This window comes from Puma concolor, chromosome C2, assembly GCF_028749965.1.
Source record: "Puma concolor isolate L17-30 chromosome C2, mPumCon1.1.hap2, whole genome shotgun sequence".
Taxonomy (NCBI): domain Eukaryota; kingdom Metazoa; phylum Chordata; class Mammalia; order Carnivora; family Felidae; genus Puma; species Puma concolor.
In genome coordinates this window covers 85,606,586-85,632,012 of record NC_141675.1, presented here as the reverse complement: position 1 = coordinate 85,632,012, position 25,427 = coordinate 85,606,586, and the positions used below count along the sequence as shown (strand labels likewise).

Here is a 25,427-nt window from a genome sequence, read left to right as displayed (position 1 = left end):
ATTGTAGTTAACCTTGCGATACATTTTCAGAAAAGGTCAGAATGAGAAAAGGTGTTTCAGCAGTAGTTTGTAGGACTTTATGCACTTGGAGAAAAAGTGTAAACAGTGATGTCCATAGGTAATCCACTGGATTTTATAATTGAAGTGAGATCACTTTAGAGTTTTCTCAAAATTAACATTAGTGACATGCCAGGGAGTCTTTGTGAAAATATCCCTTCTACCTTGTAGAAAGTATCAGGAGGGATGGTGTTAGATATTAAGGAAGCTTTGAGATACTAATTTTCAAGAATGTTGAATATTGTGAGTAAAAGCTTGTGTTTCCTTTTTGCCAAAAGGTTTAAGATTTATATTGAATGAATTTTTAGGAGATGCCTTTTATATTAATAAATTGAATGTTTGCAAACGTATGTTCTATGTCACTAATATCAAAGGCAAACATGTTTTAATTTTTAAGCAAGTCCAAGTGTCATTTTAAAGTTGTCTTTATCGGGGTTGAGGGGGAGTGCATGGAGGGGGGCAACTGAAACCAAGGGAGGAAAATCTAAAGCCAGGGAAAATGGTATAAAAAGAATTTCTGAAAACTAATTATGTTTTAAAAATCACTTCTGTAGATCTTAAGTAACCTGGGAGACTTCCAGTTTCTCTTCATTGATCTGGCAATCATTTTGGTAGTGGTATTTACAAGTGAGTATTTTGCTTTACTATCGATTTAAAAGCATATGAAATTCTGATGTAACTCATTAAACTTTGGTAAATTTATATCAATAATTATAACAGTGCATACTTCTTCAGATTCCCTGTAAATATGTTCTTTTACTGCTCATTGTTTTCATTTGCCCTATTTTATTGTTCTCTGTCCATGTTTTTCTGAAATATTTGAAAATAAGTTTGTGTTATCATGCCCCTTTGTCTCTGAATATTGTGTATATTGCCGTAAAACAAAGCCATTCTCTGACATAATTAAACATAGTTATGGGGCACCTGGGTGGTTCAGTCAGTTAAGCGTCCGATTTCGACTCAGGTCATGATCTCAGTTTGTGGGTTCGAGCCCCGCATCAAGGTTCCGTGCTGACAGCTCGGAGCCTAGAGCCTGCTTTGGATTCTGTGTCTCCCTCTCTGTCTGTTCCTCGCCTGCTCGTGCTCTGTCTCTCAAACACTAAACATTAAAAAACAAAACAAACCATAGTTATAAAGATCAGGAAATTTAACACTCATACAGTATTATCTAACCCACAGCCCATAATCAAGTGTTGTCATATATCCAAATAATATCTTTTCTACTTATTTTGTTCCCCTAGTTCTCTAGACCAGGATCTAACCCAGGCTCACAAATTATCTTTTCTCTTTAGTCTTTTTTTAATCCAGAATATTACATCAGCCCTTTTTTGGGCATCTTGATGTTGACATTTATGAAAGAAGAGAAACCAAATATATGGATGTCTGATGTAGTCTCTTTAGACTTGGGCTATGAATTCTTGGCAGGAACATGGCAGAAGTGATGTTGTATCCTCAGTACAGCATATGAGGAGACACAAGATGTTGGTTTATTCTGGTCTTTGTGATTATATAAAAATAAGTAATGATGTAATGGGATATGACCCATTTAGTCAAATGAATATTCACAAGTTCATATTGGAAATAAATAGGGAGAGAAGGGAAAGCTCTTCCTGAGAGTAAAATGCAAACTAATAAATATAGAAGGAATGATGGGCTTAGACCATGAAAAGACCCTGATCTGATTCATCTGTTAAAACAGCTAATTCTATCCTGTGCATTAGACCAGCATCTCTGGCCTCTACCCCTACGTGCCAGTAACACAGCCACGGTTGTGGCAACCAAGAATATCTCCAGACATTGCCAGATGTTCTCAGGGGTCAAAAGCATGTTGGTTGAGAACCAACCAACCATGGATTAGATCGTCTTTAGTGGATACTAAAACTGGCGTGAAAGTTTAATGAGGAACAGGATTTTTACATAGTTTCAATCTCTTTTTACAAATTACTTATCAATTATAAAGAGGAATGTTGTGGAGAAACTTGGGGGGCATCACCTTAATAAGCAATCAAAGCCTTTTTTGGTTACGGTTATGTTTATATAGCTTCCAACCTTTGTTAATGTCTTTTTAAGAGGAGAAAATATGTATTATTACTGTAGATTTGCAATTACAGATTGAGAAATAAATAAATTTTTAGTTGAACATAAAAGGATGGTGATTGATGTTATAGTTTATGTTTAGTATTCTTTTTACTTATACTAGTGTTTCTCTGAATTTCAGTGGGGTAATGTAAAAGTACTCATGAAAAAAATAGTACACTTTTGAAAAAGCCTAAATTGTTTACTTTTACAGATTACTTAAATCTGTATGACATCTGGATTGGGTTTTGGACAATTTTTATAGTAAAGATTTGTTAGAAATAAATTTAAGTTCCTAAATGAATCTGAGTTTTATAGCAACTAATTTAGATGAAACCTCCTCCTGTTTTTCTTCTCAATATAGTGAGTTTAAATCCTGCCTGGAAGGAACTTGTGGCACAAAGACCACCCTCAGGTCTTATATCTGGGGCCCTTCTCTTCTCCGTTTTGTCTCAGATCATCATCTGCATTGGATTTCAATCTTTGGGGTTTTTTTGGGTCAAGCAGCAATCTTGGTATGAAGTATGGCATCCGCAGTCAGAGTAAGTTGGTCAATCCATTTAAAAAATGTGTGTAAGATATGTGTAACATGTATGCATGTAAAAATAAGTTTTGAAATTTATATAACAGTTCACAGGCAGCTTGATTAAATAGTTAAATTATTTGGCTTATATTTGATTAGAAATATTATGGTAACTCCTTTTATATGTAGAAAGATGGTCAGGCAAGGTCCTCATGGTCACTACCAACATGAGGATATTGGACCAGTTTCTTAATTTGCTACTGAGCTTTGCTTTCCTTACCTGTAAAGTGAGAAAGTTGAAATTAATCACTAGAGTCTTTCCTAAACCCAGAATGTTTGTGTGTCGAACTTTTCTACCCTAAGTTTAGGAAATAGCATTTTAAAACAAACAATAGAAAAAAAACTCGTAAAAAAACTGCCAAGTGCTTCTCTTACTTATAAGGTAGAGTGTTCTGTCAGTGACGGATTATGATAACATTATTTTAATTAATCAAACATGTAAGCCATTCACTAAGGTAATTTTGTAGAATTAAATTTTTAGATGCAAACATTTATTTATAGTTTGCTTATAATGAAAGGAGATTGTCTTTAAAAGTTTCAGGAAACTTGGGGCGCCTGGGTGGCTCAGTCAGTATAGCGTCCAACATCGGCTCAGGTCATGATCTCGCGGTTTGTGAGTTCAAGTCCCACGTCGGGCTCTGTGCTGACAGCTCGGAGCCTGGAGCCTGCTTCAGATTCTCTGTCTCCCCCACTCTCTGCTCCTCCCATGCTCATGCTCTGTCTGTCTCTGTCTCTCAATAATAAATAAATGTTAAAAAAAAAATTTTTTTTTTAAGTTTCAGGAAACTTTAAGAAATTTAACATTACTGTTTGCTTATATGTACATATGGACACTGCACAGAAAAAGAAATAGATGGAATTGTTCCGGAGTATCTCTCCAGAGTTCATTTGTAGCAGATTAACATTTTGTTACTAGTTGCCTGTGCTTATGTAGTTAGTGTTTTAGTAATGGGTATTACCTGTGTTTGACTGTCCTGCCCACCTGGGAGTAGAGCTCAAAGAGCACCATACATCGGTGAGAATATTGAGGGTCGTCTAGGTGCCAGGTGCTTTCCTAGGCATTGACAGAGTCATCCCTCATTCCTTAACAGTAACCCTGTGATGGCACAGGTGGTATCCACACTTATAGGTCAGGAAATGGGCTGAGAAATAAAGTAATATTTCCTCGATTAAGCCAAAAAATTGGTAGAGCTAAGGTCAGACCTAAGGTCTGTTAACCTTTACTGTGTTAAAATTACTCTCAAAATTTGATTTTTTAAAAAATTTTACCCCAGTATAATCCACATACAGTGTTATATTAGTATCATCCTTAAATTTAAACAATGAGTGGGGCTTATTTATTATGACGTTTCTTCTAGTTTTTTAAACTGATTGGAATGTGACTAAAGAGAAGAGACACTTAACGCTGGTGTGCCTGTTCCATATATTTTACCTTGATGTTGTTGGATCTCTTCCTATAAGCACCACCTTATTTCTATTTATGTTATGATAGTGATTGAGGACAGTGAACTTTTGGGAAGTGAGTATTGTGTTTAGTAATGTAAACATTTTTTGTGTTCTAGTGCTTGTAATACGACGAGAAGCCTGTATTGGAATTCTTCATACTTGGACAATGAAACCAAACCTGATACACATAATATACAAAATTATGAAAATACCACAGTGTTTTTTATCTCCAGTTTTCAGTACCTCATAGTGGCAATTGCCTTTTCAAAAGGAAAACCCTTCAGGCAACCTTGCTACAAGAATTGTAAGTTTGGCATTTGTTGTGATTTCTTTTATCCTGCTTCCTTTCTTTAAAAATAATGTAAGAAGAGTAGAGTTGAAACTGTTCTTTCAATGTGAAATAGGTCTTCATGAGTAGAATGAACCTAGTGATTTAGATGTTTACTGTCTTGTTTTGTTCTCATGGGAGCTGCCAGTCTAAAGTTTAAAATTGAAGCCACCCTGTTCTAAACATTCCTGGTTTTCACATCCTATTGCTTCTGGCTCCAGCTTTTATTTTTACAGCACGTTGCAGACAGAGTTAGAATTAGAAGCAGGAACAGAGGATCTTCAGTTGGAACAGTGGGTATTGCTCTCTGCTGCTGGGCGGTCTGCACAGTGCCAACTGTCTTCCTGTCATTTTTGACACTGGTGCAGACAGCGTTCACCTGCAGTTCTTTCTTTCTGTCACCTCTGCATCCACTGCCGAAAGGGCCAGTAGAAGGGAGTCTTGTGCTGGTGTCAAACTTGTCTACCTATGGCAGTAGGAGATAGCATTTCGATTAATCAAAATTGGAGCTTATAGGGAAAAACATCAATTGCCAATTTTTTTAAAATTTGAGAATATACTAATATCTGGGACAACTTAATTTTTTTCATATAAAACTTCAGATATTTGCAATATTATAGAATGAATAGTAGTTATTCTTTGTTGTAGATGTAAAGAAATGCTGGTGTTCTACTTGGCAAACTGGTCACAGATTTCGGTAAATTATACCTGTCACGTCAGTTTACAGCGCATTTTCACATTATTTTATTCTTCTACCCTATGTGGTTTGTAGGTCAAGTTTTATTGCTTCATACATTTGGACAGGTTAAGATGATTCAAGTATCAATATTGTCATCTGTTTTTACTTTTTTTTTTTTTTTTTTTTTTTCACAAAAACTGATATTATCTAATAAGTAGAAAGTATATTACTGAGACCATATTGGAAGCATGCTTTGGGACAAAAAGCCTTCCATAGAAGGTCAATTACTTCTTCTAAGAGGACTTTGTAACTAAAGTTAGCTTTAGTTGAGGTGAACTTAGTGAAAGTTGATGTATGTGTTTTAGTTTTAGTTCCATATTTTTAAATTTCAAGGAAATATTTAGCATGCCCAAGGTTAGCTGAAACATCTGTCAGAGAATAATGCCTCCCCCCCTTTTTTTAATTAAGAAAACTGGTGTTCAGACTGTTTGGTAAGCAAGACAGCTGTGTCAGGAAAGTTAATTTTAGAGGTCTGAGAAAATCTACCATATCCATGCTTCTCCAATTAAAAAAAAGATTGTTTTCCTATTTTAAACGCATCTTTTGTGTTATTTGGAAAACTTCAAAAAAACTTAAAGGCTTTGTATTCCCATGTAATTTTGTATTAAGGTATTTTATATTCCAATTTAATTTCAAATTCACTTGAATAAAAAATAATCCCAATTGTTGATCACTGGCCTATTTTTGTTAGAACATGATTAAAAATTGTGATTTGGCAGAAATATAGCCACAAAACTTTTGTCCTTAATATAAGCAGTTTGTGCATGTCTGTCAGTGGATAAACAGAAGTGCATGCTATCTTAAAACATGCCTGCTAGAAAGTAAAATAGGAACACTAAAGTCAACATATACATATTTTGCTAATTTTCACATCTTGTCTGCCTGTCATTGGAGTCTCCTAATCTTGGAGTTACTGATGAATAAAGAAAGAAAAGTAGAAAATAAGAACTGACAGAAATAAAGTCTAACATACAATGTAAAGTATAAATATAGTTGAAATGAATGGAGAAAAGGTTAAGGCTTTACTAGAGTTGACATTAGCTTTTCATTTTTTACTGTAGAATAGACAGTTAACAGTTCTTTGCCAGGACTTGCTAGTTGCTGTTCTCTGTATCTAAATAGTAAAACGTATGAAACCTATCTTGATTACTGTTTTTAAAAATTAATATCTGTCTTAGGCATTTAAGGCAGTCTCTTCAGAGTTGGGTTTTTTTTTTTCTCTTCTACTGGTTGGATTCTAAATAAAACCAAATTTCAGTCTGTGGTGACCCATTTTCAACTTTAGCTTAGCCCACTTATATTTTCTCCTTTGACCATGCTATCATTTCGAGGGCCATGATGATACAGACTTAATTTTTACACTCTCATTTAACTAGATGTGATTTCTTGGGATTTGGCTTCAGTTTTTGCTCCAGTTTCTTGACTTGACCCCTATAACTCCTGCTTGTGACATCCTAGTCCTTTCTCAGTCTGTGAAGACATCACTACTGAACTGCCAGGATCTCTCTTCCTCAGGGTATATGCATTTTTTCCTGGTCATCTGCCAGGCCTGAATTGGTTGGAGGCAGATACCTAGAGGCCCTGCAGGATAAGCTGGCCTTTCAAAGATAAGAAACTGAGTAAGGAAGGGCGAGGGGGTGGGGGGAGAGGAGGGAGAATTAGGAATAAAAAGACTTGAAATTTGTGGTTATGGCTCAGAAGATCCCAGTTCATATTTTTTGAGGAAGGAACAGCTAGAGAAGTATATATCAGAGTCGTAAACAAGTTTGTATGCTTATTTATCCTATGTAAGGGTTTATTTTTGAGTCACATACCAAGGGGAATATAAAAGAAATCCTTCTGGTGCTTGATTTTGTTGCCACATTCCATCAAAATGGTCTGGTATAATCAACAACAAATCTGTGATGCCCTAAGCTGGGACATATTTAATAACTTTAATTTACTTATTGCTTTGCCTTTTAAGGACTAAGTCTGCTTTTCCCTGTGGTATCCTCATCATGTTAGTTAAAATACCTTGACTCCAAAGGACTTGTTCCCTGTTCACACAGCTTTGTGGTAGAATCTAAATCTTTAACTTACGGAACATTGTTCCCTGATCTCCAGTTACCACCAACACAGAATTTGTTTTGATTGCTGTCTTCTGGTGAAGAGCCTTACTTGTACTTCCGTAGCAATGCCAGCAGAGTCCAGGAGCAGAGAGCACAGTTTACTAGAAACTCTGTACCTCTCAAAAACGAGTACCTGATTTTCTCGTTCTTGGTTTCCCTATTGATCTTTTCACTGCAGTGGTTATATACATCTGCCAACCATGCACCTCCCCATCAGATTCTTTGAATAGTGCCTCTTTTTCTCCCCTGGCTAAACAGAGGAGAGGTTCAACTGGTTATTTTCTGCTTCACATGGAAAATCTTGGCAGATTTTTTAGAGGTGTGATCAAAGGTGTGTCTTTCTAGGAGAAAGACAGGAACGTTTGAGAAACACTGTTGAGGTAGATGTAAGACATTTGTGAGCCTGAGTAAAGGAAAACAAAAAAAAAAATTGTTTTTTTCTGGCAACATGTCAGGAAGTAGATTGCAAATCTGTTTTGCTTATGGCTGTAAAAATGCATTCGAAGTTGGAAAACATTCAATATGGCCTATTACTATTTTGAACCAGCTTTCTTTTCTGTCTCCATATCTCTTTGGCATTTGTATTCTGACCATTTCTTGTCCTTTTTCTGAATTTGTCTTTTGTGTGCTTCTGTACTTGAAATTAGCACTGTCCAAACACTTTAACTGACCACAATAACTGTATGAGTGACTGTGTAACTTATATATTACTTTAGTTGCTACGTTTATTGAATAGAATGTTATAGTTCCTGTTTATAGCTTAGTAGTAGGTTTTAAAAATAAAGATCTAGAAAAAGTATTTTTTTTTAATCTAGCATGGACCCAAATTTTTCAGCCTGTTGGTCAGTGACTTATAATAAAAAAAGTGTCCCCACTTTGACATGAATGTTAATAAAACTTCCAGCCCAAGTTGTTAGAACAGTAAATCTAGATATTAATACATGTAAACAATAAATACATATATATAGAACATAATGTTATTTCTACAAAACAATAAATATTGGCTTATAGTTTTGAACTGACATATTAACAGTGTTTGTAAATGGCTCCCACATTTAAAAATAGTATGAGATTCCTCATTTAAAGTCCAAAAATTGGATATTAACTTCTTTACCCAATCTGAAGGCTTCATGATAAAATTTTGGTTTTACATGGTGTTAGTAAAATTTGAGTTTCAAGATGACCTCAAATAAGAACTTGTAAGTAAATATCCAAACCAAAGAAACAAGGGGAAAAAGTTGGGGGGGGGGGGGTAGCAATATAATGGGGAAAGTTCTGAGCCTTAAGGCTCATTATATGAGAGTATGTTTGTATATTTGCAGGTGTATGCATGTATGTACACGGTTAACAAAATGACCACAAGCAGGGAGTTTTATTTTGGAGTTAGGAAAGTAATGCAAAGTACTCTGAGACTGAATTTACCGCTCCTAGCTACTGCAGCAAGTGGATTAACCCACATTTAAAATAGTAGATACTCAGTTTCTGGGTTTTAGCGTACATTTTCTGTAGAAATATTTCATGGAGGAAGTCATTAAGAAAGTGGGATACACTTAACAGAAATATACTTACAGTCAAATTAGAATGTCTCCATTTAGGATTATAACATACTTAATACTGGGAATAAATGTTATTCAGTATTTTTATATTCAACAATAATTATTACATACATGTTTTAAATGATAATTTCATTTTGCTCTACATAATCTAGTCTCCTATCTGTGAATTATATATTGACTTGATTATCTTATAAATTAGCTATCTATCTAGGAGAACTACAAAATGTCTCCTATTTTTATAAATGCTGATTATTTCTATGTCACATAATGAATCCTTTGGGCATGGATGATGTGCCGTACTCTAGGAAATAACATAAAACACACATTTTATGTACTTCATCAACCTAAATAGTTGTATCGAAAACCAAATTTAGGATTGCCAGTATACCAGTTGTTATTATATGCATTTTTATTTCAAGGAACTTCTAATTTAATTGTTTTACTTTCTTTTTCAGATTTTTTTGTTGTGTCTGTGATTATTTTGTATGTTTTCATATTACTCATCATGTTGCATCCAGTTGCCTCTATTGACCAGGTTCTTCAGGTAAGGGTTCAGCACATCAATTACTACTGGTTGTCTGAGGGTGATAATATCTAGTAAGACAGTGATAGAAGATGACACACTAATAGTTCATGAAAGTTACACAGCCAAATAGGACTTCTGGATGTTTGCTAGGGCTTATGATCTACCCCCTCCTTTGTTCTCGGGTTACTGGGGACAGAGACTCAACTCTGAAGGTCTTTCCCCCCCAGGACCTCTTCTTTCTGAATTTTCTAAAATGCAGTTAAAGTGACCCAAAAATACCCTAGAAAGAATAAAGAACATAATTGGAACATCAGCTTTTATTGCTCTACCTGTTATTTTATGTTTCTTTCCTGTTCCTTCAGTCTTTGCTTCTGGTTCCATTTCCCTGTCTACAAAAAAATGTTGCTTGGTCTTTAAAAATAAAAAAACTTTGACCCTGTTATTTGATCTGTCCCTTATCGATCCACTTCTTGAGTAGTCTATACCTACTGCCTCTTCTTCACTGTCCACTGAGTTCTTTTTTTCATTAAAAACTTTATGAATGCTGAAATACCTGTATTATATAGAAGAAAATGCACACCTATTTAAGTTGTTAAGCATAATAGTAATAAAAGAACACCCATGAGTTCATCATCCAACCTAAAAAGATAACACTACCAGCATCAGTAAGGCACTATCATGTACCTTTTTCCAAACATTCTGAGGGAACCACTATTCTAATTTTTTATCTCATTGGCTTGCTTTTCATTATACAATTACCATACTGTATGAAGCCATAGAAGTTTTGCTTGCTTTTGACCTATATGACAATGTTATCTTACTATTTGTATTTTTCTGTGACTTGCTTTTTCCCATTAGCATTATTTTTAAGAGGCATCCATGTTGATACATGCATTTCATTTTCACTACTATATAGAATTCCATTGTAGGAATATATTTTCATGCATTTCTCCATTCTCCATTGGTAAATAATTAGGTTGTTTGTAGTCTTTTCCTGTGTTAACAGTGCCGGTATGAACGTGCAGTACAGGTCCCGTAGTGTATGGGAGTGAGTGTTGACATACCACAGAGTGGGAATGGAGTGGTTTATCCCAGGTACAAGCAGCTGTGTTATTCAACTTGGAAGAGATTGACGATTTATAGTCCTTACCAGCAGTGTATGAGTGTCTGTTTCCCCACATGCTTCATGGAGGGATTTAGATAAGCACTTTAAGCAAAAGAAGAAAACAAAAACCACTTATGTTTCTCCCACCACATGTGTCTTTCTGCTGCTTCACATCTGTCTTCTTAAGTTCAGTGGACTTGTCCTTTTAATTATTTTTTTCCCAACCTTACTTGACTCTTCAGCAGTATTTGAAAAGTTAACCATGTGATTATTCTTGAGACTCCCTCTACAATTTTGTGATGCTGTGCTCTCTTCTGATTTTTTCCTACCCTTATGACTAGTTCTCATTCTCTGTGATGGATTCAGACTCTTCCTGTTCCTTAAATGTTAGTGTTCCACACATTCTTGTTCTTCTCGCTTGTGTTACTCTGTACATTTGGGTGAGCTGCTCTATAGTGCCATCTTCACCCATGGTGCCATCTGTGTTGGTCTAGCTCTCACAACTGAGCCTTAGGATTGAATATGCACTGACATACTGAATATTATATGCGTGGTTCGCCCATCAGTTCTCTGATTCAGCATTTTTATAACTAAGCTTATCATCATATTCTTCCTCAACCCTGCTTTGTCTTGGTTTTTTTTGTACCACCATTTATCCAAGTCAGAAGTGTGTATATGTGTCCTTGTCTTCTCCTTTTCTTTTCAAAGCCAGTCTTTTCCTAGATTCTCTCCATTTTCTTACTCTGAATCTTTTAGCTTTAATCCATCCCATTTGCCACCTAAAAAGAAACCGTTGTTTCCTCTGTTCACAAAACTTCTGACACCAGTTGTGTGGGGGTTGTTCCCACACTCGTCTCCAACTCTGGACTCCAACTCAGTATCTTACAGTTCAGTTCTGGCACTACCTGGAATTAGCCAGACCTTACAGGTTAAGGGCTGTGTCCCACAAGAGTGCTCCCCAACGAATTGCAAGTCCCAAGTCATCACCTGTACTTCTGACTAATTAGCTATGAACCAGAGTTCCCAGAACCCACTTCTCAGGTTTGAGAATTTGCTGTAAAACTCAGGGAAACACTTATGTTTATTGGTTTATAATAAAGATTATAATAAAGGTACAAATGTACAACCTGGTGAAAAGGCAGATAGGCCGAGGTCTAGAAAGGTCTTGAGCATAAGAGCTTCTGTTCCTGTGGAGTTGGGGCTGCACCACCCTCCCAGCACATGCATGTGTTGACCGAACCAGAAGCTCTCCAAACCCTGAAGTTGAGGGACATTTTTTTAAAATGGAGGCTTCATTATGTAGTCATGGCCCATTATTAACTCAATCTCTAGTCTCTCTCCCTTCTGTGGAGGATGGGAGAGCGGGGCTGAAAGTTCTGAGCTTCTAATCATGGCTTAGTCTTTCTGATGACCAACCCCCACCCTGAAGCTAACCAGAGCCCACCAAGAGTAGCCTCATTAGAATAAAAAACATGATACCCAGGATATTCCAGGAGATTTAGAAGCTCTGGGTAAGATGCTTCTATTGCCAACATCACTTGGGAAATTAAAAGAGTTTTAAAAGCTCTGTGTTACACAGAAACCACATATATATTTCTTATTTTGTGGCCCTATCACTAGTTTCAGCTTCCATCATCTCTTGCCTTGATCACTATAGCAGTCTCCACCCCTGAAATCTTTCTTGCTGGAGTCATAGGGGTTTTTCTAAAACCTCTTAGATCGTATCAACTCCACAGCACCTAGCATAGTATCTTAGGTGCTCAGTAAATATTTGCTAGTCGACTAAAAGGTGAATGCATGAATGGAATTTTTTTTCTTTTTCTTTTTTAGACCTTAGAAATTAAACATAGATTTTAAAGTGAAAACGTAGACTGTTTGTTAAATTGATTTGGATAGTCCTTTTATGAATTTGTCTTTATATCAATATGTAGAGGTTTGAGTGATACTTCATTATTAGATTGGTATCTGCCTCATTGTTTAAAGACAAGACTTTACTTTAAAAATAGGGACTTGTTAGAAGTTCATGAACCAGTAGAAAGTATGGGCTTTTGAGTCTTAGTGATTAGGATTTGACTCTAAGCTCAGCCGCTTTACTGTATTCTTTTAACCTTGAGTTACACTTTTGTCATTGGAAAAGTGGATATATCTTGTGGCATTGTTAAGGATAGAGTAGATAATGTATGTGAAGGTACTTGGTATATAGTAAGAATTCGGTAAATGTAGAAATTATTATATAATGCAGTAATGTTAATTGCGTACTACAATTTTTAACTTAAAAATTTTTGTCTTACAGATAGTGTGTGTACCATATCAGTGGCGTATAACTATGCTTATGATTGTTCTTGTCAATGCCCTTGTATCTATCACGGTGGAGGTAAGCACTTCAGATGATCAAATGACTATGTTGCTGTTTTGGGAGTCTTGGTGATTTAATACTCCTGGAGGAAGAGGACAGGTGGCAGCATGGAAATCTACCAAGAATCTCAGTTTCATTTTAGTTAAAATCATTTAGCTTTTTCTTCTTGACCTTTTCCATGAACTGAATGTAGTCCTGTTAAGGGATATAACTTAGCTGCACTCATACAGATAGGAGAAGTAACCAGTGAGATAGCAAAAAGCAGTGATCTTTAGAAGGGAGAGAAGATTGGTGCTTATAGTAAACCAGTGATCATGAAATCACAGTGGGCATGTACCACCAGTGACCTGTGATATACAGTAAAATCTCCCATTGAAGGAAAGAAAGGAGGGAGGGGCTTTCTCCATGAATTGTAGTGAATTTTAATAACAGTTTATCGAAAGTATAAAATAACGACCACTGTGAACTTACCAGCACTGACTGCTGGAACTTCGTTCTTGGTAGTTACTTCTAAGTTTCCTCTAGAGGTCTTAAGTCCTCTTTGATCCATTGTGTATTTTATAGTTACTCTCCTAGTAGGATTGCCTTTAATTTGGCTTCTATAAAGGGAGCGAGTAAGTTCTCATTTGCTCTTTTTAATAAGATTGTGTCTGTTCTCAGAACTACTATTCTAATTCACTCCTCTAGTAGCAATAGGTGAAATGGAAGAAGGAGATGCAGTTGTGATTTTTAAGTTAAGGGTTTGTTTATGAGGCAGGCTTTTGAACTAAAATTAGGTAATTTGTGGGGAACTGTGTGTGCCTTGGTGATAATTGTTCTCAACTTGGAAATTATGTTTAATTTGTTATCTAAAAGATGACTTGGTATTTAAATTTGGGCCATAGTGGGCAGCATGGATATTATGGTACTGATCTTTTTAAATTGCCCAGTGCAAATGATTTTCTCTGTTTTATGGACACCAGAAAGTACATCCAAGATACTATATTTTAAAAGCTTTCCTTTTTCTATAGAAGTTCATCTGTTCATATAAATGTTATTTCAAATAAAATTTTTAAAAAATTTTTAAGGGAATCCTCTCATAATTTCTCTTAATTTATTATTCTTGCTCACCGTCAAGAATTATTTATGTTGGACTCTGATGAAGTCATACACATTTATACATATTATGTTTAACTCAGTGAAAATAATTCATTGTTAACTCAGATTATAACCATTGTTTTAATGTGGGAAAGGCCTGAGGATTCAAATAAAAGCCATATTTTGTGGAAAGTTTAGAGGTCCCATTTTATCAAGAATTTTATGATGATTTACATTTGTTACAAAAGTTCTGTTGTGTAAAACAAAAAAAGTTCTATTATACTTTATCCTTTTTCAATATTAACTGAAATTGTATGAAAACCAAGTCATGTTTTTCACTAATGATGCAGCATTGTGTGAGCCTTTTAAAAATGTGCGCATTAATAAAGAATGACTTAGTCATTTTTAATTCTTAACTCACTGGAATATCTCTCAGAACTTCTTCCTTGACATGGTCCTTTGGAAAGTTGTGTTCAATCGAGACAAACAAGGAGAATACCGCTTCACCACCACACAGCCGCCACAGGTTGGAAATCAGCACTTGCTCTCCATTCTTCACGTGTATCTAGGCTCCTTTAGTTGTGTGCTCTGCCTTCTGTAGGGTGGTATTCTGTTGTGTGTCACCTCCACCTTTCCCCTGCGCCTGGCATTCCATTTCCTGTAAGGAGTCCTAGAAAATTCTTGGCAAACATTTGTTACAGGCTTTTCAGGACTTCAGGAATTTCATAAGTCTCTTTTCCATTCCAATCCTTATCTTCTCTGTGTCTGAAGATCTTTTTCTCAGTAGTGAGAGTTCATTTTTCCACTTCTCTCTGGCTTACATGTTTACAGTTTTCATGAGTCCCATTAGAAGCTAAATGAGATTCATGTAAACAAAGTTATGAAATGGGAATTGTTCATGAATCAGAGTCCAGAGAACAAAATTTTGAGGAATTATTTCTATTGCTTGTCAGCAGTTACTGTGCCTTAATTTTGGGCAGCTCTTTGGCTTTTCCAGACGTATGTCTCTCTTCATTCAGAAAAAATCTCAGAGAGACTGTGCAGATCTTTATATAAACCATCGCTTAGGACTTTTGAGTTTTTAGATCCATTAAGCAGCTTACTATTTGAAAGATACACAAGCTCCATGGTAAAAAGAGAAGAGAAAGAGATGAATAAAACCCATTTCCTAGTGTTTGGATGCTGTAGTCATATACTGTAACCTCTAGTCATGTAGTATATGACTAATACACATGTATGTACTTCTACAACACATAAGGAAACATATAAGGTCCGTCTTAGTTTTTTTTTAAACTGATACCCATCGAATCAGCTCTGATCCACTTGTTTAGCTGTAGAGAACTTGACAATACAGTGTCTCCTTGCCTCATGATCTGACCCATTGCTGTTTGTAGGTGCGTGATGGGCTTTTTACATATGCCAAGTCCTAAATCTTCTGCTCATCCTCAGCCAAGAGGAAAGCTGTCAGAGTTCAAGAGGATTCCCTGGCATTTCTGAGTTGGGTCACTCACTTATTTTTAGCCTTCTTTTACCTAAGTAGCAACTTCCTGAACTTTATTTTGTAGTTTAGTAGGCTCGATGCCCAGAGTAATATCACAGATTGCTTTCTTTTTAAGAGGTCCTGTGGAGTGCCATTTCCTTTTTTAATGCTTTATGACGAAGAGTGAAAGTTTGGTACTAATGGCATGTGTCTGGCTTCACCTTTAGTTCCTTTTTCTCAAAACAGTATAGTGATATGGCTAGAACTGTATCAGGGCTCATGTCCATTAGTGAAATCTCCTCTGTGTCTGAATTTTTTTTTCCTTTGGGTTACCTCACTACATTACTTCAAGGGGTGGATTTCGGCTCCTATCATCAGTCCTCATATGACATGTTTGCATTGGCAAGGCCCAGGCCAAGGAAAACATTTACATTGAGTTTTCGGCTCTTACTGTTGATCCAGAAAATGCAGGGGTGCCTGGCTGGCTCAGTTGGTGGAGCATGCGACTCTTGATCTCAGGGTCATGAGTTCAAGCCCCACATTGGGTGTAGAGATTACTTTAAAAAAATAAATAAAATTTTTAAATAAGAAATGCAGATTCTGAGGAGGCATTATATATCCCTATTTAGTCAAAAGTGGGGGGTCATAAGCCTCCTTTAAAATATTTGAATTGGACATTTCTCTTCACTTTTCAAACAAAATTAAATGAGAGACAATTCTATTATTTGCTAAGTCTCTGTTTCCTAGAAATTTGTTAGTATCTGTCCTCCTTATTTTATTTTATTTATTTTTTTAATGAATTTTTAAAATGTTTATTTATTTTGAGAGAGACAGAGTGTGAGCAGGAGAGGGGCAGAGAGAGAGGGAGACACAGAATCCGAAGCAGGCTCCAGGCTCTGAGCTGTCAGCACAGAGCCCGATGTGGGGCTTGAACTCACAAACCGTGAGATCATGACCTGAGCCGAAGTCGGATACTTAACTGACTGAGCCACCCAGGGGCCCCTCCTCCTTATTTTAAAAGTCTGTGTCTCTCATGTGGCTTCCTATCTCTGAAGTGTTCAGAGGAGAGAGTGAAGGCAGAAAGTGGTCTAGAATAGACAAATCCAGCATCCCCTGTGTGTTTGCCACCTTGTTCTGAGAATCACTGAGCAGACAACGATTTTAGTCTTCAGTTTCTGTGATTGTGATTAAGAAAGCATTTTTAAAATTACTGGCTTTAGAAAAGAGTTCTTATAATGTGTTAGCACAGAGTGATACACTTTCATCTTCTGACACTTTCAGAATGTGTCATGTGGCTTCACTGTTCATATTTGTGACCCTTCAGGAACCAGTCAGCTAGTTATATTACCATAAGGTCTCAATCAGAGACCACTCTGTTGCTCGCCACCCCCCGTCCCCAGACATTTGATGGTGTCTGGAGACATTTTTGGTTATCACAATTGGAGGGGAAGAGGGGTTGCTACTGGCATGTAGTGGGTAGAGGCCAAGGATGCTGCTAAATGAACATCCTATGGTAGTACGCAGGACAAACCCCTCCCAACAGAGAATTTTTAGTCCAAGATGTCACTGGTGTCAAGGTTGAAGGTGAAAAGAGACTAGAGGTGAGAGTGGCCTGCTGCATCAGGGACTTCTGTGGCTGCCGTAATTCTCCTGTGCCACAAACTGTTGTTCGTGTCTGCCTGCTCTGTGCTCTTTTCTACCAAGAATCACAGGAGATCTTCTCAGACTGCAAGTCCCAACTGTCTATATTATTTCTGGGGGGATGAAAAGCCGTATTTCTTTTTTGTCTTCCTAACCATATAGACCCATATAGGTTGAAAGTTTCAAAACAAGAGGCCCTGGACTAGGCTCCGGGTCTTAGACAGTTGGATTGGGAAGTCAAGAGCCTCATCTGGAAGTCTCTGATAACCTTTTCTAAAATACCTGATAATCTGTAAGGTACTGTGCAACACCTCCAGGATCCTCCCAAAATCTTAAGGTATTTCTCACTTCACTCTATACGTAAAGAAGCAACATTCAGTCAACTTGCCATGGTTATGCCATCTACTGAGTGACAGAGTTGGGCGTTGAAACCAGGGTTTCTGATTTTAAGAAGAGTTTTCTATAGAGCTTTACCCTGTTTGGGAAGATCTGTGCAGCACATTCTCTTGCTAAGAAGCATTGGTGCATATCCCATGTCTGGTAAACTGAGGCCACTTAGTGGTAGATGTGGAACTAGGATTACATCATCATGTAGTTTGATCCCGCCTGAGGATTTGTGCCTGATTGTTTTCCTTTTGCGGGGGAAAGCAAGTATTAGTTGTAGTCCTTATGCCACTGAAACATTGAGCTTACTTAGATAGAATGCTAATTCTGGTTGTCTTTATTTTTATATTCGGGATTGGTATGGAAGGAGACTATTATGAAAACCACAGTATCATTACAGCATTTTTCCCACAAGCATGGCTTTATTCCTTTACATGCTACTCATGAAAACATTTTGTAAAAGACACTGCTGAAAGTAAACTGGCATTGGGGTTCTAGAACCAACAGCTTGGAATGGTCTAAGAAGCAGGAGAATTTTAGCTGTAGATCTTTTTGCAAGTTCCTTGTGGTTTCTCTGTTGGACTGTGGCAGCTTCTTTCCCATCTTTGAGGGATACACTTGGTTGTTTAACCACTCCTTCCAGTTGCTACGGCTACTGTGTTCTCCTGCTTCAGGGACTTATGCCTAGGTGTTTGGGGAGACCCGAGTGCTCATTCTGAGCCCTGTGCTGCTCCACATCTGCCTTCTTGGTGCACAGAGCTTCTTTCTCTTCTTGCTACCATCATCTCTCCCTTGGTTCATTTCTCATTCTAGCATGCCTGTAGCACCTGTTATTTTCTCTACCAGTGAATTCTGTTGTATTTGAGGATGCATGTGGTATGTTTGTTTCAACTAACAAACCTGTGCTTGCCTATCATGTACTTCATGTGTATGATATTTGGGGGAGGGGAGGGTACAGGAACAAAATGTTTCCAATTTAAGCAGAAGGGGGATCCCCTAGTGTTTCTTGTGACTTAATTTATTTTTTCTAAATTATAACAAGTGTACTTGTTTTTAATAAGGAAATAGGATTTTTTTAAAAAAATATTCACCTTAATGTGGAAGGAGTTCTATTTAATTGTGATTCTGTTTGCAATGAAATTTGTTTTAATTTTATTGCTTGCCACACTTTCTACAGGTAGGAAACAGTGGATATAGGTATATATGTGTCTATTTGTGTGTAGTGTATGTGTGTGTCTCTTAAATTTGGAGACCCTGGGCTATGATTTTCCTTAACTCAGCGTGCTATGCTTGCCACATTGCCCTTTAACCTGGATGGCTCATCTGGACAGACAAGGCCTATCTTTTCTTGCCTTTTTTTTTTTTTAGTCTTTTCTTGTGGTCCTTTAACAGTGCTGTAGGCTGTAAAATAAAAAGTGACAGCTTTTGGATTGATTTAGGAACAATGATCTTTCCTACAATTACATTGAAGAATTAAACACCTTTGGGAAAAGATAGATCCAAGTAGTGAGCCTCACCTCAGGTTAAATGTCAAGGGTTATTGTATATGTGCTTGCATGACATGTGTATGTGGAAAGGAATTACAGTTGACCCTTTAACAACACACGTGTGAGAGGTGCTAACCACCCCCCTCACTGCGCGGTCCAGAATCTGTGTATAACTTTTGACTTCTCAAAAACTTAACTACTGATAGATAGCCTACTGTTGGCCTTACTGATAAAATAAAGTTAACACATATTTTGTGTGTTGTATGTATCATATACTGTATTTTTACAATAAAGTAAGTTAGATAAAACTTGTGACTACAGAAATCATAAGGAAGTACTGTATTTATCAAAATGTGCATAATCGGACCTACACAGTTCAAACCCATGTCGTTCAAGGGTCATCCGTATTTGTTATTTGGATCACCTTGAGAATCCTATATCTAGTCTCTTCTGTATCCTAATGCCAAATATTTTCTTGTAGACTTGTTTTAAATTTTTTTTTTTTTCCAACGTTTATTTATTTTTGGGACAGAGAGAGACAGCATGAACGGGGGAGGGTCAGAGAGAGAGGGAGACACAGAATCGGAAACAGGCTCCAGGCTCTGAGCCATCAGCCCAGAGCCTGACGCGGGGCTCGAACTCACGGACCGGACCGCGAGATCGTGACCTGGCTGAAGTCGGACGCTTAACCGACTGCGCCACCCAGGCGCCCCTGTAGACTTGTTTTAAGATGATGATGATAAACTCTTTTTAGCTATGACAGTAAAGACGCTACTAGATAAATGATCTCCAGCATCTACCTGCCCCCCAACCCCCTGCACCTTACTTGTGACCACAGTTTGTGCCTGTGAATTCCTGGTACCAGTGCAGCTTACCATGTTTGTTGACAAAATAAACTAGAAGACCTTTAAAATTCTTTTTTAAGTTTTTAAAAAAATTTTTTTTACTGTTTATTTTTTATTTTTGAGACAGAGACAGAGCATGAACAGGGGAGGGGCAGAGAGAGAGAGGAGACGCAGAATCTGAAACAGGCTCCAGGCTCTGAGCTGTCAGAACAGAGCCCGACCTGGGGCTCGAACCCACGAACTGTGAGATCATGACCTGAGCCGAAGTCGGACGTTTAACTGACCGAGCCACCCAGGCGCCCCATTAAAGTTTTTATTTTAAAGTCTTTTTGCTGCTCTCCACTGGCGAATTTAGAAACATATGTTTCAAAACCTGTGTTATAGCAAATTTGCCTCTCTCAATGATGAAGCCATTTGGGTGTTAAAATTAGAATGTTGTCTACCTCGGTTATGTTACACTTGCATTTTGTGAGATTTCCTCCGTTGAGATTAAACCTACTCGTAGTTTGATGGCAAAACAAAACAACCTGGGATTTAGATTTTGCTTTGGAGAAGCAACAGCCAAAATAATTAGAAATTGACTGTTGATCTTCAGAGGTGAATATGACCACAGGTCTCTGAATAGTCATTTTAGTTACCTGATTTCAGGTTTAGTTATTTATCTCAAATTTCAGTTAAGACCAGTTCTGAGGGCCTATATTGAATTTACATTTTTGTACAATTACTAGGGACTGCTTTCTTGTTCTTCAGAGACTGTTTATCTAAGATCACATTCATTAAAAACATCAGGATTGATCCAGAAGGATTTCAGTGCCAGCAGAGCTTTTTATTACGAAATAATTCTAAGAAATAGTACTCAATTTACCTTTTCAGAAGTAATTTTCTGTGTACTTCTTTCCCATAGTGGAACACCAGGGGACACTATAATTATAAAATGAAAATTTTTTTATGTTAATGAAAGTGTGTTAAAAGAAGTGATTGACAATAAACATGATATAAATTCTAATTTTGACCTAACAATATTTTCATCGTGCTTCATTTTTTGAAAGGTGACATTCACTAACAGTAACAATAATATTTAACAATGCTTTCTTCCAAAAAATGATCAGCGGCTAAGTTGCCAGGAGGAATGGTATTAAGAGATAATTTGAGATAGAATATGAGGGTCTCTATATTAAATATGAAAAATGTTTTCTTTCTGAATAGTTTAAAGTTATTCTTCGTACACTTGATGTTTTATGTGTTATAGAATTATAAAACCCAGATCTGCAAATTTTTTAAAAAATGTATCTGCACACAAGAGGATAGGTACATAAAACTAAATAAAATGAAATTGCATTGATAATTTTAAAAAATCTTAAAAAATATGTTCCTAAATAATTGAAAGCTGACCTTTTTTACTTGAGTTTTTTTCATTTGTCATATGCAGAAGTCATTTCCTCTTACTTTTCTGTGTTGATGTACTGTGCTTTAAAAAACGTGTTAAAAACAAGCAGCCCTTAATCTACTAGTGTGTTTTTCCCCCTCCTTATTTTCTTAGGCGTCAGTGGATCGGTGGGGAAAATGCTGCTTGTCCTGGGCCCTGGGCTGTAGAAAGAAGATACCAAAGGCAAAGTACATGTATCTGGCTCAGGAGCTTTTGGTTGATCCAGAATGGCCACCCAAACCTCAAACAACAACAGAGGCTAAAGCTTTAGTTAAGGAGAATGGATCATGTCAAATCATCACCATAACGTAGCACTGCGTCACTCTCAGTGGTATGCTGGTAGCAGAATGTAATTTCCGGACTTTCCGATCCTGTGCGTCAGAATGGCACCATTTCAATTTATGTCATTTATGTCTCTTCTAGTATAGCTGATTTGAGAGGTTTTTTTTTTGTTTTTTTGTTTTTGTTTTTGTTTTTTGTTTTTTGTTTTTGTTTTGTTTTGTTTTTTGTTTTTAAATAAGACAGTTGGCCTGCCAGTTAAATTCATAATCAGTCTGTAAAGTCTTATGTCTGTATTCAGGAACTACATATTACATATATTACATATATTTCCAGAATTTTCTTGTTACCCTCAGTGATGCTCTTTAAATAGGGTACAGAAGAAAGTTGATATTTGATAGGTTTTTAGACATCAGCTTCTGAGACTTGGTTAATGCGTTTAAATATATTTTCACAAACCCTTACCAGAAAAAGCCCTCATTTATTTACCACCCCTAAATTTGTGATTGATAAATAAAATGGGTGTTAATTAGCCTCTAGTGAAAATAGGTAGAAAGCCTGTTTTCATTTGATTCCAATATTTCTTCCAAAGAATTCCGTATATACACAGACCAGTTCCCTTTGATAGCCTAGGGGTGAGTTTTATGATGTTGCTTATAGAACAACTCAGGTAATTTCCATTTATGGTTTTATAATTTCTGTACAAACTGCCTGAGTTTTATTTTTCTAATCAGCAAGGTGCTTCACTGCCTTCTTCAGATGTCCCTCAAAGTTATTGAATGGATCTTGTGATCTGTCTGCTGTCAATAGTACGATTTACTTCAGTTAAATGTTGTAGAACCATAGAACGATTTTCACTAGGAAAAAAAGATTATTTCCTTTGGCAATAGAGATAGATCTGTCTTTCTAATATCTCTTCATAGCTGTTTTTTCTCTCAGGTTTTATCATTTTAAAGATTTTTCTTTTCTTCTAGGTTTTTAATTACTTAAAGACAAGATAATAGTGAGTTGGTTTTTTTTTTTTTTGAGTTTTTTGAGTTAGACTTTTACCTCCTAAAAATTTTAAGGGTTGATATAAGTCTCCTATCAATAATGAGGCTTAAAAATGAGTGGTTTTGAATGACTGCTACTTTTTCAAAGCAGGATGAACTTGGTGAATTTGTTTTATGCCATTAGATGGCGCCAGAGGTCAGAGCTTATTTTGGATTGGATGTTTACAAAGGAGCATTTTTTGGTTGTAAAAATTTCTGGGGGGGGAAATTGAAATAAAGTTAAGACTAGACATTAATTGAGCCAAAAGAAATGTGAAAAAGATTTTTCGCCTGTTTTATCTGGTTAATGTTTAAATTTTAAACAAAATTAAAGTAACTTTAAAAATGCCTTTCTAGGTAAGATCCAGCAGCTTGGCAAAAGCCCACAGTTACGATAAACAAGGAAACTGATATTGCTATAAAATGGACACTAAACTGCTAAAACTGTGGGACATTATCCTATGTTCTTCCTTAACTGGTAGCATGCTTGTGCTTTCCACTTCTAGCTAATCATTATTTTCCTGATAGATACGTCCCAATTTATCAGATGTTAGCTGGAACTATAGAACCACACGGTTCTCATTTCTTATGCTGCAGAGACCTGAATGATGTTTGGTAACTATAGGAAAATGTAAGTTACACTCAGGATCACTGTTATTGCTTATTGCCACTGATGAATGATTCTTATAAAAATACAATCGAAGTTTTCCATCAAAAAGTATGATATGATATTAATACACCTTAGGTAAGAACAGTTGTTCCATGAATGATTCTATGAAGCTATGCATCTTAGACCTCTTGAGCTGTGATTTAGCACTGTTTTCTATAGTTACTTATCTCGATCATTTTTTAATTTCCACATTCATTTCTGATATGTAAAAGTGTTATTCTTAAGTGATTTCCCAGAATTGTAAATTTTATTATTTGATTTAAATACTGAAGCATATAATTAAAGTAATTGCTAAGTAGCAGCTTAAAAATCCAGTTATCGGATTGTATTTAACATCTTTAAGAGCATGATCATAAAAAGCTATATTTTTTACACCCTTTTTTTTTAACATTTAGATTTTATAAGGGTTTTATATCTCATTTGTCCATATTGTTTTCAAAGGAATGAGGTTTTTAGGTAGGTGGAAAAGCATTTGTAGGAAGTTACATTTCAACATAGACAAGGTGGGTTGCTCAAGTTGTAATTGATGGTTTCCAGAATGTTATTTGAAGAATGTCTGTGAATCCAGGTGTGGGTCCTACTCAGTGCCATCGATAGACTGAGTTCTCTCTGTGTAGATCACCATGACATAGTAATTTTGATTCTGAATTTCACATTAAATTATTTGAGTGTATACAGACCTAAATTTAAAAATCTGTACATATATTATTTTGATGTATTAAAGATTAATAAATATTGCCGATTTAAATTTTATTTATGCACATACTTAAAGGACAGAAATGTCCAGGAAAGTAATTGTTAAATAATGATATGTAACTTTTTAACTTTTTAAATAAATAACAAGATTTTTAATGTGTGTCTCCCTCAGGGTTGTTTAAAGTTTTTTGTTTTTTTTTTTCCTCCCTCAAATATAAATAGTGGTAACTATATGTTTTGTATCTTCTAGCACCAACTGCTGTAAAGCAATGCTGCAAATAATGCTTGAAGAAAAGTGGCTAAGCCAACAACAAAAGAAATACTTTTTATATTAGTTTTATAATTCTTACATTTGAGAGCTTTCCAAATTGCACTTGGATTTAAACAGAACTGTTGCAGTCTTGACTCTTATTTATTTTGTCTCCCGTGTTTGTGAAGATACTGCACAGTTTCAGAGGCATGGCAAATAACACATCATTGTCTATGTATTCTGTTCCCCAGCTGGCTATAGATCCACTATCCAGAGAAGAGCAAAATTCAAGCTTTAGAAAACATTCTATAAGATCTCACGCATGCAATTTTGACATATCTGAAAATAGGTTTTTGTATATTTATGGTGGGAGGTGGTTGGGAACTTTTGACAAAATGTGGGGTGTTAATTTTTGTACAGTCTGTGGGCATTTACACATATTTTTAATGTAATAAAATTTGGTAATTATGTGCACATTAAATTAATAAGATAGTTACTTCCTGTTATGATTTGTGAATTCCCTAAGACTTTGGATTTTTTTAAGTAACTTTATATCAGAAATGATACTGCATCTTTATATTTTTTAAATTGTATTGCTGCTCAAGAATGGTACCCTGATGTCAAAAAGGCATACATTCATAATTGTACATTCAGCACTGTAAATAACCTTATGAAATCTTTTTTGGATTGAAAGCTATTCAAAATAAAAATTTAAATGATTGAAATGACATTTTTTTTCCTGCGTCCTTCTACGTTTGTGTGCCATTTAGCTATACAAGTACTGCCCTCTCTGGATCTACTTTCCTACTTAATACTTCTCCATTTCCTCCCCCCCCCCCCTTTTTTTTTAACTTTGGATTTTTGAAGGGAATAAATACCACATCCCACATATTTATCACATTGTGTGTGTGACCATCCTGTGGAAACCCATCTGTCAGATACAATGTAGAATCAAATGTTAACAGCGTAAGAAGGTCTGAGGGAAATAGTGAAATACAAGCCTGGAGGCTTATAATCTATTAACAGTTGGGAAGATCAAACCCAGAGCTAATGCTACGTAAAACATGGTAAGTTTGAAGCGAAATGGCAGCTGTGGGTGCAAAAAGAGCATTCCAGGGAGAGAGAAACTGTGGAATTAATTACTTGGTGCTAGAAACCCCAGAGAAGGCAGGGTTTGTGCTGGGCCAGGAGGTCTCTCTGGACGTCATGGGTCCTACAGGAGATGTGCGTCCTCTGCTGTGGCCCGTGTGGCTGGCTGCGGTGTGATGGATTAAATGGATG

General features: G+C 36.3%; 1 protein-coding gene across 4 annotated transcripts in view; it reads left to right on the top strand.

Annotated features, from left to right (window-relative positions):
- The window catches only part of ATP13A3 (ATPase 13A3), a 90,019-nt gene extending 65,143 nt beyond the window's left edge, over window positions 1-24,876 (top strand). For 3 of the 4 annotated variants that reach the window (XM_086675035.1, XM_086675032.1, XM_086675034.1), the window contains 7 exons: window positions 612-684; window positions 2,498-2,675; window positions 4,279-4,466; window positions 9,349-9,437; window positions 12,818-12,898; window positions 14,394-14,483; window positions 21,335-24,876. In XM_086675035.1, the coding sequence (XP_086531161.1) occupies window positions 612-684; window positions 2,498-2,675; window positions 4,279-4,466; window positions 9,349-9,437; window positions 12,818-12,898; window positions 14,394-14,483; window positions 21,335-21,532 (897 nt within the window). In that variant the 3' untranslated portion in view covers window positions 21,533-24,876. The remainder of the gene's footprint in view (window positions 1-611; window positions 685-2,497; window positions 2,676-4,278; window positions 4,467-9,348; window positions 9,438-12,817; window positions 12,899-14,393; window positions 14,484-21,334) is intronic. The other variant, XM_086675036.1, reaches the window with a different exon arrangement.
- The last annotated feature ends 551 nt before the right edge of the window (window positions 24,877-25,427 follow it).